Source organism: Ahaetulla prasina, chromosome 3 (genome assembly GCF_028640845.1).
Source record: "Ahaetulla prasina isolate Xishuangbanna chromosome 3, ASM2864084v1, whole genome shotgun sequence".
Lineage (NCBI taxonomy): Eukaryota > Metazoa > Chordata > Lepidosauria > Squamata > Colubridae > Ahaetulla > Ahaetulla prasina.
Window position 1 is genome coordinate 4,580,120 of NC_080541.1, and position 20,657 is coordinate 4,600,776.

General features: G+C 43.1%; 1 protein-coding gene across 1 annotated transcript in view; it reads right to left on the reverse strand.

Moving 5' to 3' along the window:
- ADGRB1 (adhesion G protein-coupled receptor B1) overlaps window positions 1–20,657 on the reverse strand; it is a 341,354-nt gene that overhangs the window by 276,328 nt on the left and 44,369 nt on the right. Inside the window, exon 2 of the mRNA XM_058174889.1 lies at window positions 4,510–4,668. Coding sequence (XP_058030872.1) covers window positions 4,510–4,668 — 159 coding nt within the window. The remainder of the gene's footprint in view (window positions 1–4,509; window positions 4,669–20,657) is intronic.

The following is a 20,657-nucleotide window of genomic DNA, read 5'->3' on the forward strand; positions in this document are numbered from 1 at the left end:
CACATAGAGATAAACAAGATCTACATACTATTTAAAAAAGTCCATCAAAAAGTCAAACAGGAAAGAAAAAGACCAAAACACCTCCCCATCAACAATCAATGCCCAGGTAAACAGATTAGCACCAAAATTAATACTAAGCCAGAAGTAAATACCCCAATTGAAGAACTACCAACTCGGATAAATTAGCTAACAGTAAACAGCCCAAACAGGGATGCAGTGGCTCAGGGGCTAGGACGTTGAGCTTGTTGATCGAAAGGTCGGCAGCTCAGCGGTTCGAATCCCTAGTACTGCCATGTAACGGGGTGAGCTCCCGTTACTTGTCCCAGCTCCTGCCAACTTAGCAGTTCCGAAAGCAGGTAAAAATGCAAGTAGAAAAAATAGGGACCACCTTTGGTGGGAAGGGAACAGCGTTCCGTGAGCCTTTGGCATTGAGTCATGCCAGCCACATGACCACGGAGACGTCTTCGGACAGCGCTGGCTCTTCGGCTTTGAAACGGAGATGAGCACTGCCCCCTAGAGTTAGGAACGACTAGGACATATGTGCTTTACCTTTAAACAGCCCGATCAAAGAATCACTAAGAACATCTCTGACATGGCAAGCAATAAGGGTGCTTTCTCAGAAGGCAACTGAACTTTCTTGTTTTTTTTCTTTTGAAGACATTTCGCTTCTCATTCAAAAAACTTCTTCAGCTCTGACTGGAAGGTGAGGAATGGAAGGATTTATATTCCTTGCAGACAGCTGGTCATTTGCATTCTTTTAGAGAGTCCTTGAGGCCATTTGGAGGTTTATCTGTATCCTCAGGGTCACCTGAGTGGTGCAAATGGTTCCTGTAGTCTGCAATTTCTCTCTCTCTGGGAAATCCATTCCTACTCCCACACCATTTAAAGGGTGCTATACGATCCCAAATTGCATAGCTAAAATTCTTTTAAATAAGAAAGTCCAGTTGCCTCCTGAAAAAGCGCCTTTGGTTCAACTTTAGCTGTTTTTCTTTAGATGTTTTGTTAGCAGACTAGCTAACAAAGGGTAATTAGAACTGCAGAAGAAACAATGGCTACCCTGCCTTCCATTGAGGACCTGTATACTGCACGAATCATAAAGAGGGCTGGGAAAATATCTACAGACCCCTCACATCCTGGACATAAACTGTTTCAACTCCTACCCTCAAAACGACACTATAGAGCATTGCACACCAGAACAACTAGACACAAGAACAGTTTTTTCCCCAATGGCATCCCTCTGCTAAACAACTAATTTCCTCAACACTGTCAAAGTATTCACTAAAATCTGCACTACTATTAATCTTCTCATCGTTCCCATCACCCATCTCCTCCCACTTATGACTGTAATTTTGTTGCTTGTATCCTTATGATTTATACTGCTATTGATTGTTTCCTGATTGCTTAATTATAGCCTATGACTATCATTAAGTATTGTATCACTAAGTGTTAAATTTGTACCCTATGACTATCACTAAGTGTTGTACCTTGATGAAGGTATCTTTTCTTTTATGTACACTGAGAACATATGCACCAAGACAAATTCCTTGTGTGTCCAATCACACTTGGCCAATAAAGAATTCTATTCTATTCTATTCTATTCTATTCTATTCTATTCTATTCTATTCTATTCTATTCTATTCTATTCTATTCTATTCTATTCTAGCCCCATCACTACATGAAATTGAAACTAACTCTACTGTACTAATGAGATTACCTAGCCCGGTATAATAGGATGACCTTGGGGCTCAATCGACCTAGAATTGCTTCGATCTTTCCTTTATTTTTTTTTCTTTTTATGATCCTGTAATCCCTCGCTTAGGAATAGGTTTGGAGTAACCGAGTGGAACTGAGCATTTACTGGATGGATGCCCTTCCTGACGCCTATATGGAGTTCACAGCAAATATTTTCTCTTTGTGCCCTGTCATCCCAAACTGTATAGCTAAAAGTCTGTAGAGATTCTCAGTCCTCCAGATCATGGTTGCCCCAAAGGCGTTTTTTTAAGGAGGCAACTGGAGTTTCTAATTTTTTCTTTTGAAAGAAAGGAAAGGAAAGGAAAGGAAAGGAAAGGAAAGGAAAGGAAAGGAAAGGAAAGGAAAGGAAAGGAAAGGAAAACCAAGAAAGTTCAGTTGCCTCCTGAAAAAGCCCGTTTGGGACAACCATGACTTGGAGGATGGAAAATCACTACAGACTAAAGTACTGGGACATAATTCCTGAAGGACAACAATTCACTTCGATTTTCTTCTTGACTTGGCAATGCCCGAGAGTCTTGCCTCTGAAGAAGCAATTTTGAGACTCCATCATGGCCCGCCCAAGTGGTGGGGAGGATAATATCTGATCAACTGGTGTATACCTGAGATCCAGAACCAAGATATTCCTATCTAATAAACATTTTTTCTCTTTGCTCGCTTCTGGATTGGAGCGGAGGCAGGGAGGTTAGATCTACAGCTTTACATTTATCTTTGGTTTGCTTTTCTGTTCCTAATTACTTCTAATTACCTCTGGGGAAAACAAGCTTGCACACTTCAAGATTGTAATAAATGCAAGCATTTATTATGAATTAATACATAAATAATCGGTAGCTGAAGAATAATAAATCCCTTTGGGCTTAAGGAGAGAGCAAACAGTTGGAACCGCGAATGGGGAGCTGTTCGGAACAACACCCAAATCCAATCAGGATATTTCAATATTTTTTTTTTAATTGCATTCAAGCCACGAGGCACGAGTGTGCCAACGATGGCACACTCATTGGTTGTCTCATGCAACAATAGGAATGGCAAATGTAAGATTTGCCTCTGTGGCTCAGACTGCTAATGCAGTCTGTTATTAACAGCAGCTGCCTGCAATTACTGCAGGTTCTAGTCCCACCAGGCCCAAGGTTGACTCAGCCTTCCATCCTTTATAAGGTAGGTAAAATGAGGACCCAGATTGTTGGGGGCAATAAAAGTTGACTTTGTATATAAATATACAAATAGAATGAAGACTATTGCTAACATAGTGTAAGCCACCCTGAGTCTTCGGAGAAGGGCGGGATATAAATGCAAATAAATAATTTTTTTAAAAAAATACAGAGAGAATAAAAGAACAACAAAGTTGGAAGGGACCTTGGAGGTCTTCTAGTTCAACCCTCTGCTCAGACAGAAAACCCTGTAACATTTCAGACAATTGGCTGTCCAATCTCTTCTTAAAAGCCTCCAGTGTTGGAACATCCACAACTTCTGCAGGCAAGTTGTTCCACTTATTAATTGTTCTAACTGTCAGGAAATTTCTCCTTAGTTCTAAGTTGCTTCTCTCCTTGATCAGTTTCCACCCATTGCTTCTTGTCCTGCCCTCAGGTGCTTTGGAGAATAGGTGGACCCCCTCTTCTCTGGGGCAGTCCCTCAAATATTGGAAGACTGCTATCATGTCACTCCTCCTTTTCATTAAACTAGACACGCCCAATTTCCAGCAACCGTTCTTTATATGTTTTAGCCCCCAGTCCCCTAATCATCTTTGTTGCTGTTCTCTGCATTCTTTCTAGAGTCTCAAGTTGTTGTTTTTTTAATTGTGGTGACCAAACCTGGTCACACCTTGTGTGTGAAGGACAAAGAAATGTCTGCAGTTAAGGAGATCAAAATGGAAAATAGACCCTGGACCATCTATATTCTGAACAATGTAGTTGCTCTCACAGAAAGTGCCTGCATTGAGAAGTTGCAATACAAATTATATGCGTTTATTTAAGCAAATCGCTTTTTGTCTATGGAGATTCTCCATCATCCAGGTCATGGTCCTTCAGGAGAAGGGCGGTATACAAATTTAATTAAATAATAATAATAATAATAATAATAATAATAATAATAATAATAATAATAATAATAATAATAATAATAATAATAATAATAGTTGTCCCAAAGGTGCTTTTTTCAAGAGGCAACTGGACTTTCTATTTTTTCTTTTGAAGATGTTTTGCGTCTCATCCAAGAAGCTTCTTCAGCTCTGACTGGCTGGTGGGGAATGGAAGGATTGATATTGCAGACAACAGCTGGTCATTTGCATCCTTTTAGAGGGTCGTTGAGGCTACTTGGAGGTTTGTCTGTGTCCTCAGGGTCACCTGAGTGGTGCAAATGGGTGTGGAGCCTTCTTGGAACTGCTGAAAGGAATGTGTTGTAGATTGGAGGTAGATGGTGTCATATTCCTACCCTTCTGTTAAGAGTAGGCTGTTCAATTTTGACATAGATGGCCTCTTTGACTCCTCTTTCAAACCAGGTAACCCTGAGGACACAGACAAAGCTCCAACTCTCTAAAAAGGATGGAAATGACCAGCTGTCTGCAAGGAATATAAATCCTTCCATTCCCCACCATCCAGTCAGAGCTGAAGGAGCTTCTTGGATGAGAAGCGAAACATCGTCAAAGGAAAACCAGAAAGTCCAGTTGCCTCTTTCAAGAGGCAAAGAGCTTTCTGTTGGGCTTATCCCTGATGGGCAGTCAGGAGAACCTGCTATGAGGTTCCCTCAGAAGCCATGGTTACTTACGGTTGCAAGCTTTCCTGTTGCATAATCTCCCTTCTTCCAAGACTCCTTCACAGACGAGACCTTCATCGGGAAGAGGTTGACATGTTCGGGTCCGAGTCTGAAGGCCACCTCCACAGTCCCTGGTACACTCGCCCCAGGTTGACCAAGGATTCCATCCACCTGAGAATTGGCACAGGGAGAAAAATCCATCAGCCATCACAAGAGAAGTGTCTAGTGCCCTCCAAGGTGCATTGACATTACATACAATACAATACAATTGGCCAAGTGTGATTGGACACACAAGGAATTTGTCTTTGGTGCATAGGCTCTCAGTGTACATAAAAGGAATAGAATAGAATAGAATAGAATAGAATAGAATAGAATAGAATAGAATAGAATAGAATAGAATAGAATAGAATAGAATAGAATAGAATAGAATTCTTTATTGGCCAAGTGTGATTGGACACACAAGGAATTTGTCTTTGGTGCATATGCTCTCAGTGTACATAAAAAGAAAAGATACATTTGTTAAGAATCATAAGTCATAGGGTACAAACAACCAAACGAATCATACCAGGAAACAATCAATATAAATTGTAAGGATACAGCAACAAGTTACAGTCATAAGTGGAAGGAGATGGGTGATAGGAACGATGAGTAGATTAATAGTAATAGTAATGCAGACTTAATGAGTAGTTTGACAGTGTTGAGGGGATTATTTGTTTAGCACAGTGATGGCGTTAGGGAAAAAACTCTTCTTGTGTCTAGTTGTTCTGGTGTGCAGTGCTCTATAGACAATCCCAATGGTGCTTTTTTCAAGAGGCAACTGGACTTTCTTGTTAATTTTTTGAAAACATTTCAGCTTCTCATCCAAAAAGCTTCTTCAGTATATATATTCTATCTAAGGTAAAGTTTCCCCCGCTGTTGTGGCTCCAGCCCCCACTCCCCCCAGGAGAGTGAGGGGGAAGGGGCATCAGGGCTCCCCTCTGCAGGGCCGGCCTCTCTGGCTCAGCTCCAGGAGCCAGAGGAAGGCCAGGTGGAAGAGGTGACGAAGCCTCTGTCTCCTGTATTCCCCCCCTTGGTCCAGACCCAGCTGTGCACAATCAGTCCTGGTTAGATCCCAGGTTTCATAGACAAGAGAGGCGAGAACAATAGAAGAAGGGGTGGAGCAGGCCTAGAGAGTGCTGAGTCACAGAGCCATACCCCACAGGGTATAAAAGCAGGAGGGGCTGCTCTACTACTTTGTGACGGACAAAACAAACTGACTGGAGAACACTTGAGCTGAACTATTTGACTGAGCATTTGGCCTGGATTGCTGTTTGTTCCTGACTTCCTGGTTGCTCCAGTAACGAGCTTCTGTGACGCTGGCATCAGGGAAGATAAAGAAAACCTTGGCAGATGATTGCTGGTTTGCTGCCAGAGCTGATAGCTGCTGTGGACTAAATTGCTGGCTAATTGAGTCAGTTCATGTGTCTCCCGGACTGAGCTGGGGGGACAGAACACCCGCATATGCATGCTAGTCATTTCAGGCTCTAGGGGCGGTGCTGATCTCTGTTTCAAAGCTGAAGAGACAGCACTGCCCGACAATGTCTCCGTGGTCATGTGGCTGGCATGACTCAACACCAAAGGGGCACGGAGCTCTGTTACCTTCCCACCAAAGGTGGTCCCTATTTTTCTACTTGCATTTTTTACATGCTTTCGAACTGCTAGGTTGGTAGAAGCTGGGACAAGTCATGGGAGCTCACCCCATTAGGTGGTGCTAGGGATTCAAACTGCTGAACTGCCGACCTTCTGATCGACAAGCTCAGCGTCTTACCCACTAAGCCAGCATGTCCTTATATAGAGAGAGTCCCTGATACTATATAGACAGCTCCAAACCATCAAGGGCAGGACAAGAAACAATGGGTGGAAGGTCATCCGATGGAGAGTCAACCTGGAAATAAGAAGGAAATTCTTGGCCATGAGGACAACCAGTGAAATATGAGCCAGCAGTGTGCAGCGGCAGCCAAAAAACCCGATCCTTTTTTGCATTAACAGAGGGATAAAATCAAGATCAAGTGAGGAACTAATACCACTCTATAAAGCCTTAGTAAGCCCACACCTAGAATACTGCATCCAGTTTTGGTTGCCACGATGTAAAAAGGATGTTGAGACTCTAGAAAAAGTGCATAAAAAACCAACAAAGATTATTATGGGACTGGAGGCTAAAACATATGAAGAACAGTTGCAGGGACTGGGCATGGCTAGTCTAGTGAAGAGAAGGACCAGAGGAGACAGGGTAGCATCTTCCAATATTTGAGGGGCTGCCACAGAGAGGAGGAAGGGGGTCAACCTGTTTTCCAAGGCCAGACAAGGAATAATGAATGGAAACTGATCAAGGAGAGATTCAACCTGAAAATAAGGAGAAATTTTCTGACAGTGAGAACAATCAACCAGTGGAACAGCCTTCGGAAGTTGTAGGAGCTTCACCACTGGAAGTTTTCAAGCAGAGACTGGACTGCCACTTGTCAGAAATGGTGAAGGGTCTCCTGCTTGGGTGTGGGGTTGGACTAGATGACCTACAAGGTCCCTTCCAACTCTGTTAATTTGTGTCTTTATCTGTAATGGAAGAGGTGGCCTCCTGGAGTTGCGGGTGCTCCATCGCTGGAAGTTTTCAAGAAAAGATTGCAGAACCCAGGTGTCTGGGGTTGGCTTAAGAATAAGGGCTGGATTAGAAGACCTCCAAAGTCTCTTCCAGCCTGTGAGTCTATGATCCTGAAAAGACCAGGCGGAAAAAAGCAGAGCTAAAGCAGTGGGCCCAAACTTTTGTCTTACCTACACAAGAAGTAAAACAACCGAAAGGCATTTCCTCACAATACAGTAGTCTTCGACTTACAACAGTTCACTTCGTGACCATTCAAAGTTACGACGGCACTGCAGAAAGTGACTTATGACCGTTATTTTACAGTCGCAGCACAAAAACAAAATTGAGATTCTTAGCTACGATGGTTCCAGGGTCCCCAGGGGGGTCACGCAATCCTCTTTTGCGACCTTCTGACCAATTTGGGGGAAGGAACCAGATTCGCTTAACGACCATGTTACTAACTTAAGAACGGCAGCAATTCGCTTAAGAACGGAGGCAGGAAAGGTCGTAAAATGGGGAAAATTCACTTAAGAACTGCCTCGCTTTGCAAAAGAAATTGTGGTCGTAAGTCGAGGACTCACCTGTAATGCGACTTACCTTAGGTGCGATTCCACTCGAAAAACGAGGTGGGGGAAATCCCTTAAAACGGTATGAGAAAGGTAGGTTGAAAATCTCACCACAGCTGTGAATCACAACTCTGGTGATCCCCCCCCCATCCTCATTTTCTACAATGGGCTCTTTCCTTGTCTATTTATCTTTCTCCTCCCATTAAGTGTGATTTTGGAAAAGCACCTGCTAAATGCAGTCTCTCTATTTCTTCCCTTTTCCGATTTTTTACTACCAAGTTTTCCTATCTGTTCTTCTCCTCTTTGCAATCCTTGTATTACGGATTTGGGCTTATTGATTTCACAAAGTCTTCCTTGTTTTGTCTTGTCCCTATAACGAAATACCGTATTTTTCAGAGTATAAGACACAGGTTAGTTTTTGGAGAGGAAAATAGGGGGGAAAAATCTGCCTACCAGGTATTCATCTGGTTAGTGTCCTTAGTGTAGTCAGCTTCTGCACATTAGTTTGCTGGTTTTTATCCCCTGCTTGGGGATTAAAAAAAAACAAAAACCAGCTTCTAAAGCACAGCTGATCTTTGGAGAGAGAAGCAATGAGAAAAACAGGCAAAGCACGGAGATTGCTTCACTCGCTAGCACCTCTTTAGGGCTGAAAAAAAGCTTCTAAAGCACAGCTGAGCATCGGAGGGAGCAGCAATGAGAAAAACAGGCAAAGCACAGAGATCGCTTCACTCGCTAGCACCTCTTTAGGGCTGAAAAAAAGCTTCTAAAGCACAGCTGAGCATCGGAGGGAGCAGCAATGAGAAAAACAGGCAAAGCACAGAGATCGCTTCACTCGCTAGCACCTCTTTAGGGCTGAAAAAAAGCTTCTAAAGCACAGCTGAGCATCGGAGGGAGCAGCAATGAGAAAAACAGGCAAAGCACAGAGATCACTTCACTCGCTAGTGCCTCATTAGGGTTGAAAAAAAGCTACATTCGGAGTATAAGATACACCCAAATTTTCAGCCTCTTTTAGAAGGGAAAAAAGTGTATCTTATAGTCCAAAAAATATGTTACATTAGTTATAAGAGCTGTGGTAGCGCAGTGGTCAGAATGTGGTACTGCAGGCTACTTCTGCTGACTGCCGGTTGCCTGCAGCTTGGCAGTTCAATCCGGACTGGCTCAAGGTTGACGCAACCTTCCATCCTTCTGAGGTCGATAAAATGAGGACCTGGATTGTTGGGGGCGAGAGGCTGACTCTGTACACCGCTTAGAGAGGGCTGTGAAGGACTGCGAAGCGGTATGTTAGTCTAAGGGCTATTGCAGGCTGACTCTGTTCGTTGCCAAGAGTTCAATCCTGACCAGCTCAAAGTTGATTCAGCTTCCATCCTTCCATGGTTGGTAAAACAATGACCCATTGTGGGCAATATTTGTCGTTGTTAGTTGCAAAGTCGTGTCTGACCCATCGCGACCCCATGGACAACATTCCTCCAGGCCATCCTGTCCTCTACCATCCTCTGGAGTCCATTTAAACTCACGCCCACTGCTTCAGTGACTCCATCCAGCCACCTCGTTCTCTGTCGTCCCCTTCTTCTTTTGCCCTCAATCTTTCCCAGCATTAGGCTCTTCTCCAGTGAGTCCTTCTTTCTCATTAGGTGGCCAAAGTATTTCAGTTTCATCTTCAGGATCTGGCCTTCTAAAGAGCAGTCAGGGTTGATCTCCTCTAGAACTGACTTGTTTGTTCGCCTTGCAGTCCAAGGGACTTGCAGGAGTCTTCTCCAGCACCAGAGTTCAAAGGCCTCAATTCTTTGGCGCTCAGCCTTTCTTATGGTCCAACCTTCACAGCCATACATTGCAACTGGGAAAACCATAGCTTTGACTATACGCACTTTTGTTGGCAGGGTGATGTCTCTGCTTTTTAGTACGCTGTCTAGATTTGCCATAGCTTTCCTCCCCAGGAGCAAGCGTCTTTTAATTTCTTGGCTGCAGTCCCCATCTGCGGTGATCTTGGAGCCCAGGAAAATAAAATCTGTCACTACCTCCATTTCTTCCCCATCTATCTGCCAGGAATTGAAAGGGACGGATGCCATGATTTTAGTTTTCTTAATGTTGAGTTTCAACCCAACTTTTGCACTCTCCTCCTTCACCCGCATCAAGAGACTCTTTAGTTCCTCTTCGCTTTCTGCCATTAGAGTGGTATCATCTGCATATCTGAGGTTGTTGATATTTCTTCCGGCAATCTTAATTCCAATTTTTGATTTATCTAGCCCATATCTATACATATATAGGCAATATAGAAATTGCTTAGAGAGGGCTGTGAAGCACTGTGAAGCGGTATATAAGTCTACTTATTGTTGCGATTGCTACCTGGTTGGTTTTGCCCAAATTCTGCTTATCGTTCGTGATAGATTCAAGCTTCAAGAAGTTTTGAAAAACCTGGGTGCCCTCTTCTTCTCTGGCTTCCTGAAGGTGAGCTTTCCATGCCCTAACAAGGACGTCTTAAAAGTCACACAAAAGTTAGACGTTCTGCTTCTTCCATTTCCCCGACAGGAGATAGATTGTCTTTCAAGGTCGTCCACATTTACTGACATAATCGTATCTGCCTAATGGCTCTTCCAGACCAAATCAATAGCACGCCAGTAATTAGATACGTTTAAATAAACTCCATCACTTCGTACTATTAAAAGCGGTGTGTTTTATTTCCCCCTTCTCTCCCATCCTGAGCTCCCAAGAGGTGGGAGGCAAAAGGCAGCCCAGATCTCCGATGGTCACTTGTGAGAAGAGATGGGAGTGACATCCGTCTGCAGCCCATTTTTGGACCGATAGTTAAGCAAAGTGCCTTAATTGCCCAAATGCATTAAAATCCGCGGCTTGAAAAAGAAAGCAGCTGCCAATTAGAAAGGAGTGCTTTGCTTAATGACGGGTTATTTAATACTCCTATGCTTTATGGGGAATTTATTGCACACAATTAACCTGTGGAGATCGGCAGTAGAAGAACGGTGGAGGACATTGGGTGGTTTTAAGTGGGTGCAGAAGATATTCTTGAAAGGCGAGGCCTGTTTTATTATTTACCTGAATATATAAGCCACCCAGGAGTGGTGCGGTGGCCTAAAGGTGACGCTCTCGCCTCACAATCAGGAGGCTGTGAGTTCAATCCTAGGTAGAGGCAGATATTTCTCTTCTCTGGGCACAATGAGAATATATCTGCTGGATATAACTCCGCATTGGCAACAGAAAGGGCATCCGGCCAATAAACACTCTGCTAGCTCCATTCAGTTGCCCAGACTGAAATGAATTAATTCTCAGCTGTTTTAATGAAATATGTTTGTTCAGGACTAATTGTGCTTGTAATCTCTAGAATAGAATAGAATAGAATAGAATAGAACAGAATTTTTTATTGACCCAATGTGATTGGACACAAAAGGAATTTGTCTCGATGTATATGCTCTCAGTGTACATAAAAGAAATAATAGAATAGAGTAGAGTAGAATAGAATGGAATGGAATGGAATGGAATAGAAATAGAATAGAATAGAATAGAATAGAATAGAATAGAATAGAATAGAATAGAATAGAATAGAATAGAATTTTTTATTGACCAAGTATGACTGGACACACAAGGAATTTGTCTTGGTGCATAGGCTCTCAGTGTACATAAAAGAAAGAATAGAATAGAATAGAATAGAATAGAATAGAATAGAATAGAATAGAATAGAATAGAATAGAATAGAATTTTTTATTGGCCAAGTGTGATTGGACACACAAGGAATCTATCTTGGGTTCAGATGCTCTCAGTGTACATAAAAGAAAAGATACCTTCATCAAGAATCATAAGGTACAACACTTAGTGATAGTCATAGGGTACAAATAAGCAATCAGGAAACAATATCAATATAAATCGTAAGGATACTCATCCACAACAGCAGTCCATCACTGAATAATAGCGAGGCACGAACAAGCATTAAGGACCTGAATAAGATTCTTCACTGGCAACATGAAGGGCATCCAGCCAATAAACACTCAGCTCCATTCAGTTGCCCAGACTTCACCCTTCAAGGGATTATGGGGTCATAAAAAGGAGATGACAAGCAAGCATTAAGGACGCAGCTGGCAAGGCTAACTTCAGTCCGCCGTTCCTTTCCCAGAAGTCCAATTTTTCATCCCTACTATTAAAACATTTCCTTCCCCCCAAAAAACCTGGGGTCAGGAACTACATATAATACCATCCTAAATATCCGCTACTGCAAGATATAAGTATCTCTCATTCCTATTATGAAAAGTTCACGCTATTGCCATTTCAGGCCATTGCATGTGCCTTAAAGATAAAGGTAAAGGTTCCCCTCGCACAAACGTGCTAGTCATTGCCGACTCTAGGGGGTGCTGCTCATCTCCGTTTCAAAGCCGAAGAGCCAGCGCTGTCCAAAGACGTCTCCATGGTCATGTGGCCGGCATGACTCAACGCCAAAGGCGCATGGAACACTGTTGCCTTCCCACCAAAGGTGGTCCCTATTTTTTCTACTTGCATTTTTTACGTGCTTTCAAAACTGCTAGGTTGGCAGAAGCTAGGACAAGTAACAGGAGCTCACCTTGCTACACGGCAGCACTAGGGATTCGAACCACTGAGCTGCCGACCTTTCGATCGACAAGCTCAACGTCCTAGCCCCTGAGCCACCGCGTCCTTAGGTATACGTTAAACACATCTCCAAATTGAAATGAGGGCCGTTGTAATTACAACCGGAAGGATTCCTTTTCAGAGAGCAGCTCATAAAAGCCACTTACCCTCTGCCCTCCCTCGGGTACATGAATGGCAGCTCTTGGTCTGTCTCCAAGTTGAACCCTCTTAATTTCAGAGCCGAGAATCTTTTCTGAAAACAAGCCGTTCTGTTTTGATCTCTGCGGTCGGGCGATGGATGAACGTTCTAATCAAACCGATTGCAGACATAAGGCAGAACTAATTACCTCCAGTGACTTCCACCAGGAAGAACACAAGTCCAATATTGGGAATCACAGGACTGATGCAGAAACAGTGATCTGTTTTTAACTTTAAAATGAGAAATCTACTTCTTGGACACGTTGGCATCTGTTCTTGCGGTGGCCTAGCCATAAATAATCGGCAGAAGACCCACTCAGATGCCACATAAACTATGGCATTCTGGGATTTGCGAGATGACACGGTGTGTGACCTTACTTGCCCTCAATGCATAATCTGTGCTGATAGGACTAGGGCAGTGATGGCTAACCTTGTTTTCCTCGGGTGCTGAAACACCCATAATGCAATGCCCCTGTCGTGTCCCCCTCCCCCTCCGACGGCCGGGTCTGGGAAGTCTGTATCAAGCGTGGCCACGAAGCCTCTGCAGCTTTGCCAAATTCCTTTCAGAGTTCTCAGGCAGGCAGGAATCCAAGGTGTGACTTCAGCAAACCAGATGAGACTTTGCTTGACTCAAATTGCTTGACTCAAGCTGGTCTTTTATATAGGCCATGGGGTGTGGCTCCATGACTCAGCACTTATCCAGGCCTGCCCCTTTTGCTGATGTCGCCTCTCCATTCTCTGGAAGCGGGGATCCGTCCACTGTGACTTTCCGTCCTCCTGATCTGCTGCTGGCAATTCTAGCACGTGGCTGGCTTCGTGCTCACACGCTGTAGAAGGGAGGTTTGTTTGCTCATTCCTGACATTCTGTCCGGGCATGGTGCCAGGACTGAGGGCTGGAGGTATGCCAGGCCATTCTTCTTCATTATCAGACTCTGACTTAGATAGCAGGAGATGGGAGGGGCCCGGCTGCAGAGAGGAGGGTGGGCAATGCACAACAGCCCCCCATGCACCCTGCATCCCTGCGCATGTGTGCGTCCCTCTCCCCTTCGTGCCCCTCCTGGGACCAAAAATGGGCTGCAGCATGCGCGGCAGAGACCCAAAAATCAGCTGCCTGATGGGAGGTGCATGCTCATGTGTGGTGGAGTTGACCCAGGCGACTGCTCGCATGCCCATAGAGATGGCTCTCAAATTGTTGGAAATGTGGACAGAAACAGGGTACCTTCTATCACTCATGGTGGCTGTGTCCAAAATCGGAAAAAAATATTGGGGGGGGGGAAAGTGACTGCAGGAAATAACTGGTGTTCAACTGGAATTTACACCAGAATTGTTCCTTCTGGGGATAATGAGAAAAACTTACGATAAGAAAACAAGACATATAACTATACATATAACAACTGTGGTCTTTGCGCAAGATTGGCCTTTGCCCAATGTTGGAAGGATGTAAAGACGCCCTCTGATGACTTAATAATTAAAACAATTTTTTTTTTACTGCGCTGAAATGGACAAACTTAACATTGGAATTGAAAGAAATGACAGATTTGGAATATTATGTAGAAATGGGAGAAATGGGAGAAATGGATTGAAAACAGAAAAATAAAACAGACTCAGGCATAGTAAGATATGATGAAGTAAAATGTAGAGAGTATAAAAACTGATGTGAAAATCAGGGGTCTCCAACCTTGGCAACTTGAAGACTTGTGGACTCCAACTCCCAGAATTCCTCAGCCAGCAAAGCTGGCTGAGCAATTCTGGGAGTTGATGTCCACAAGTCTTCAAGTTGCCAAGGTTGGAGATCCCTGGTGTAAATGGTCACAGTTCTGCACAAAAATTTCTTTTTTGTATTTCTGTATTGCATTGTTGTATTCATGTTTTTGGTTTTGGTTTGTTTAAAAATTCATAAAATATGGTTTTAAAAAAATTAATTTTACCCAATTGAGGTGGGCATTCTTGTTCTCCAAAGGCCATAATCATTGCACCAACAAACGCTGTCTTTGGCTTTTGAACAGGTACTAATAAGCATTAAGTAGCAAGCTGGCAGTGCCACGCAGATTACTATTCTACCCAGCTAAAAAATGCAAATTGCAGGTTGGGATCACAGAGGGTTATAATAACCATCCAGGTTTAATCATTAAAATACGGCAAGCGGAGTGGAAAAACCTGGAGCAGAGAGACTAGTCTGGATGCTGTACAAGTTGTATTTCGTCCGTCTTGGGGCTGGAGGTGGAGTCAAAGTTAGACGATCCATAATTACTTCCCTGCTTTCAAAGGAAAATTTCCAAGAGAAGATTTAGCCTCTGCAGCTTTCTAAATTGTTTTGTCTGCTCCCCCCCCCCGAGCTAGGCCCCCTACCAGAAAGTGACTTGGAAAGTGAGGGGGAAGGGCCATCAGGACTTACCTCGGGAGCACTGGCTTCCCTGGCTTAGCTCCAGGAGCCAGAAACAGGCCAGGTGGAAGAGATAACGAGGCCTCCGTCCCCTGACTCTTCCCCCCCAGGCCATGCCTCCAGATCCAGCTGATGGCAATCAGGCCTGGCTGGACCCTAGGTTTCGTAGACAGGAGAGGCGGGAACAACAGAAGCAGGGGTGGGACAGGCCTAGGAAGTGCTGAGTCACGGAGCCACACCCCACAGGATATAAAACCAGTGAGGGCTGCTATGTCTCTTCGTAACAAGCAAAATCAACTGCTTAGCTAGAGCTGAAGTGCTGTTTGTTCCTGGGAGACTCATCGGCATCAAGGGAGATAACAGAGTCACTTGGCATACACTCGCTAGTTTGCTGCCAGAGCTGATAGTGCTGACTAATTAAGCCATCGCTCGGACGGAGGTGAGGGGGGACAGAACATAAATGATGTTTCCTGGTATAGTTGCTTTTAAAATTCATAGGGGGAGGGAGAAGGTTAAAGGTAAAGGTTCCCCTTGCACATATGTGCTAGTCGTTCCTGACTCTAGGGGGCGGTGCTCATCTCCGTTTCAAAGCCAAAGAGCCAGCACTGTCCAAAGACGTCTCCGTGGTCATGTGGCCGGCATGACTCAATGCCAAAGGTGCACAGAATGCTGTTCCCTTCCCACCAAAGGTGGTCCCTATTTTTCTACTTGCATTTTTTACATGCTTTCAAACTGCTAGGTTGGCAGAAGCCGGGACAAGTAACCGGAGCTCACCCCCTGTTACATGGGACTAGGGATTTGAACCGCTGAACTGCTGACCTTTTGATCGACAAGCTCATCATCTTAGTCACTGAGCCACCACATCCCTCTCGGGAGAAGGTTACTGCAATTTAAAAAGCATGGACTGTTAAGGACCATCTTCAACATTCCTGAAATCTTTTCAATCAGAAGAGCCAGAAACAGCTACTTACAATGATTCATTGAGTGACTATTTGAAGTTACAACATTGAACTTACAGCCATTCATTTAGTGACCACTCAGAGTTACAATGGCACAGCAAAAAGTGACTAGAATAGAATAGAATAAGAACTTTATCGTCATTTTGAATGTACACTAATCAGCGTACATTAAAAAGATTTTTTGTTGCATACAGCTCTCAAAGGGTCACCAATACACACTACATAGACATGAGAAAATAAATAAATACAAAATTAGACACATACCCACATATATTCTATGACACGGAGAAACAACACAGTCTAGTTCTGATGTATACATGTACATGGCAAGAAAAACAAATCTTGACAGAGGGAACAAAGCTGTTACAGAATCGGGTAGTCCTGCTAGAAATACTTTGAAACCTCCTCCCAGAGGGGAGCAACAGAAACAGACCATGAAGTGGGTGTGTGGGGTCTCTAACAATGTTTCGGGCTCTAAGCCCATAGCGCTTATAAGCGGCATCCTGAATAACAGGAAGCAAGTTTCCTATAATCTCCACTGTCCTCACCACTCTCTGTAGGGACTTTCTATCTGAGGCGCTGCTACCACCAAACTAAACAGGGATGCAGTATGTTTAAATGCTCTCAATTGTGCCTCTGTAAAAAGTGGCTAGGACAGGAGAAGAAAGATGTGCTCTCCTTATCCGACGCGTGAAATGCAGACGCTGGTTTCCACGCTTCACTAAGCATCAGATTGTTAGTTATCTGCACCCCCAGATAATTAATACTGTTGACTATCTCTGCAGCTGCATCCTTTATATTGAGTGGAGCATGACTATGCTGGCTCTTTCTAAAATCTACAATGATTTGTTTTATTAAGATTTAGTACCAGGTTACTTTTATTGCACCAGTCCACCAGAGCTTTCACTTCTTTCATATAAGGAAAATAAGGAGCTATGGATGGAAACAAATCAAGGATCTTGGAGCCCTGGTGGACGATCACTTAAATATGAGCCAGCAGTGTGAGGCAGCAGCCAAAAAAGCCCATTATAATCCTAGTCTGCAGAGAGGATAGAATCAAGAGAGAGATTCTAACTCTTCAGAGATCTTGTAAAGTTCTAGTACCACTTTACAAAGCCTTAGTTATGACCACACTTGGAATACTGCATCCAGTTCTGGTCACCACAATACAAAAAAGATATTGAGACTGTGTAAAGAGGGCAGAGAAGAACAACAGTATTTATTAGAGGACCGGAGGCTAAAACATGCAAAGAACATTTACAGGAATTGGGTACATCTAGTCCAGGGGTCTGCAAACTTGGCTCTTTTAAGACTTGTGGATTTCAACTCCCAGAGTTCCTCAGCCAGCTTTGCTGGGAAGTGGCTCACCAGGCTAATTCAGCCTGTTATTAACACACAGCTGCCTGCAATTACAATTACTGCAGGCTGAGTCCCACCAGGCCCAAGGTTGACTCAGCCTTCCATCCTTTATAAGGTAGGTAAAATGAGGAGCCAGATTGTTGGGGGGTCAATAAGTTGACTTTGTATATAAATATACAAATAGGATGAGACTATTGCCTGACACAATGTAAGCCGCCCTGAGTCTTCGGAGAAGGGCGGGATATAAATTCAAATTTTAAAAAAAATAGAATAGAATAGAATAGAATAGAATAGAATAGAACAGAACAGAACAGAACAGAACAGAACAGAACAGAATAGAATAGAATAGAATTCTGTATTGGCCAAGTGTGATTGGACACACAAGGAATTTGTCTTGGTGCATATGCTCTCAGTGTACAAAAAAGAAATTAGAATAGAATAGAATAGAATAGAATAGAATAGAATAGAATAGAATAGAATAGAATAGAATTTTTTATTGGCCAAGTGTGATTGGACACACAAGGAATTTGTCTTTGGTGCAGATGCTCTCAGTGTACATAAAAGAAAAGATACTTTCATCAAGGTACAACATTTACAACACAAATGATGGTCATTATATCAATATAAATCATAAGGATTACCAGCAACAGAGTTACAGTCATACAGTCATAAGTGGGAGGAGATGGGTGATGGGAACAATGAGAAGATTAATAGTAGTGCAGACTTAGTAAATAGTTTGATAGTGTTGAGGGAATTATTTGTTTAGCAGAGTGATGGCCTTCGGGAAAAAACTGTTCTTGTGTCTAGTTGTTCTGGTTTGCAGTGCTCTATAGTGTCATTTTGAGGGTAGGAGTTGAAACAGTTTATGTCCAGGATGTGAGGGATCTGCAAATATTTTCACAGCCCTCTTCTTGATTCGTGCAGTATACAGGTCCTCAATGGAAGGCAGGTTGGTAGCAATTATTTTTTCTGCAGTTCTAATGATCCTCTGAAGTCTGTATCTGTCTTGTTGGGTTGCAGAACCGAACCAGACAGTTATAGAGGTGCAAATGACAGACTCAATAATTCCTCTGTAGAACTGGATCAGCTCTACAAGAAGAGATTGGAGAAACATTTGTCCAGAATGCTTTGAGGACTCATTTTTGGACAGGGGGTGGACTAGAAGACCTCCAAGTTCCCTTCCAGCTCTATGTTTCTATAATACGGTCATGCCATCAGAACACACACATATGGTCAACCCAGATGGAGACCAAATCCCCGAGAAAATAGAATTGCTCCTGCATTCAAATCTGATTATTTACAGAATTGTAAATCCTTTATGCCAGTGGTGAAATCGTCCGTCGGTCGCCACTGGATTGCCACCCGCGCCTGCTGCATACATAGTGCGCATCGGACGCATACTGTTTTGCATGCACAGTCCACACCGACACACGCTTTTGGATTTCCTGCTTTTTTTTTTTTTTTAACTTTTTAAAGCATTTTTAACTACCGGTTCCGAAGAACCGGTAGTTAAAAAAAGGCTTAATTTTTTTTTTAAAGTTCCATAGTTCAGCTGTGCGATGCGTGATTTATTTTTGTTTATATATTTTTGTCACAACAATATACACAAGCATCACACAAAATGATTATATAGTATATAAACATATATGTGAGGAAATATAAGGAAGTATAAGCATATATATATATATATAAGAAAAAAAACAATAGGGCAGGAACGGTAGGCACTTTTGTGCTCTTATGCACACCCCTTATAGTCCTCTTAGGAATTGGGTGAGGTCAATAGTAGACAGTTTTTGGTTAAAGCTTTTGGGATTTTGAGAAGAGACCACAGAGTCAGGTAATGTGTTCCAAGCGTTAACAACTCTGTTACAGAAGTCATATTTTCTGCAATCTAGATTGAAGCGGTTAACGTTAAGTTTAAATCTATTGGTCGCTCTTGTATTATTGCAATTGAAGTTGAAGTAGTCTTTAACAGGAAGGACATTGCAATAGATGATTCTATGTGTTAAACCTAGGTCTCGTCAAAGGCGGCGGTGATCATTGGAACTTTTTAAAAAAAACTTTTTAAAGCATTTTTTTTTAACTACCGGTTTGGGCGAACTGGCCTGAACCTGTAGCATTTCACCCTTGCTTTATGCTGAATTTTCCTTCTTGAGTCTCAGAAGGCTTCTGCTCTGCGATAACCTGCAGTTGTCTTAATTTTCATTCCCTTCCCAAGAGCCATATTGCTTCCCCCCCCCCATAAGATTCAAAAGAGGAAGCCTTAAGCAAACTCCTCCCTGGCTATTTAATCTCAAATCAAGGGGAGCTGAGTTTGCTCTGGGAATTAGCTAAATATCCCTCCTGCGCTTCTCACTAAATAGCGGGAATTGGGTTACAAATCAATTGAATGTGTGTGTTTTGGAGCTTGCATAGCCAGGGGTGCCTATTACAGCCTTGCAAAAACCTTGTAAAGTCATTTTAATATTATTAGCCTCGTGACACAGAGGAGAAATTTAGGTCATCTGGCCAGTTTATGGAAGAGATCAACATCTGATTGAGAATGGAGGTTACAGAATTACAGAATAAGGGACTTGGAAGGGACCTTGGAGGTCTTCTAGTCCAACCCTCTGCTTAAGAAGGAGACTGTATAGCATTTCAGACAAGTGGCTGTTAAATTTCTTCTTGAAAACCTCCAGTGATGAAGCACCCACAACTTCCGTAGGCAAGTTGTTCCACTAGTTAATTGTTCTAAATTCAGGAAATTTCTCCTTAATTCCAGGTTGTTTCTCTCCTTGGTTAGTTTCCATCCATTGCTTCTTGTCCTGCCTTCAGGTGCTCTGGAGAATAGGTTGACTCCCTCTTCTTTATGGCAGCCCCTGAGATATTGGAACAGTCCTATCGTGTCTCCCCTAGTCCTTCTTTTCATTAAACTAGGCATACCGAGTTCCTGCAACCATTCTTCATATGTTTTAGCCTCCAGTCCCCTAATCATCTTAGTTGCTCTTTTCTGCATTCAAGAGTGTCCTCTTCTTCTACGCTTCTCAATATGGACATCATCTGGTTGCAAACCACATCATAGCCTATCAACATCACCAATGATCAGAGGGGATGGTGCTTGTAATCCACTAAAATCCACCAAGGAACCCAGTTCAAGAAAATGGAAAAAGTAAGATGAAGAAGAGGGAACTGTTTAATTTCTATTTATTTATGAATTTAGCCTTCCTTCCGTCTCCCCCCTCCCTCCTTCACATCACATTCTTTCATCTGTTTCCTTCCTTCCTTCCTTCCTTCCTTCCTTCCTTCCTTCCTTCCTTCCTTCCTTCCTTCCTTCCTTCCTTCCTTCCTTCCTTTTTCTTCCTTCCATCTATTATCTTCCTTTCCCTCCCTTCCTTCCTCCCATTCTTTCATCTGTCCTTCCTTCCTTCCTTCCTTCCTTTCATCTGTGATCTTCCATCTCCTCCCTCCCTTCCTTTCTCCCATTCTTTCATTCTTTTCATTCTGTCATCTTTATC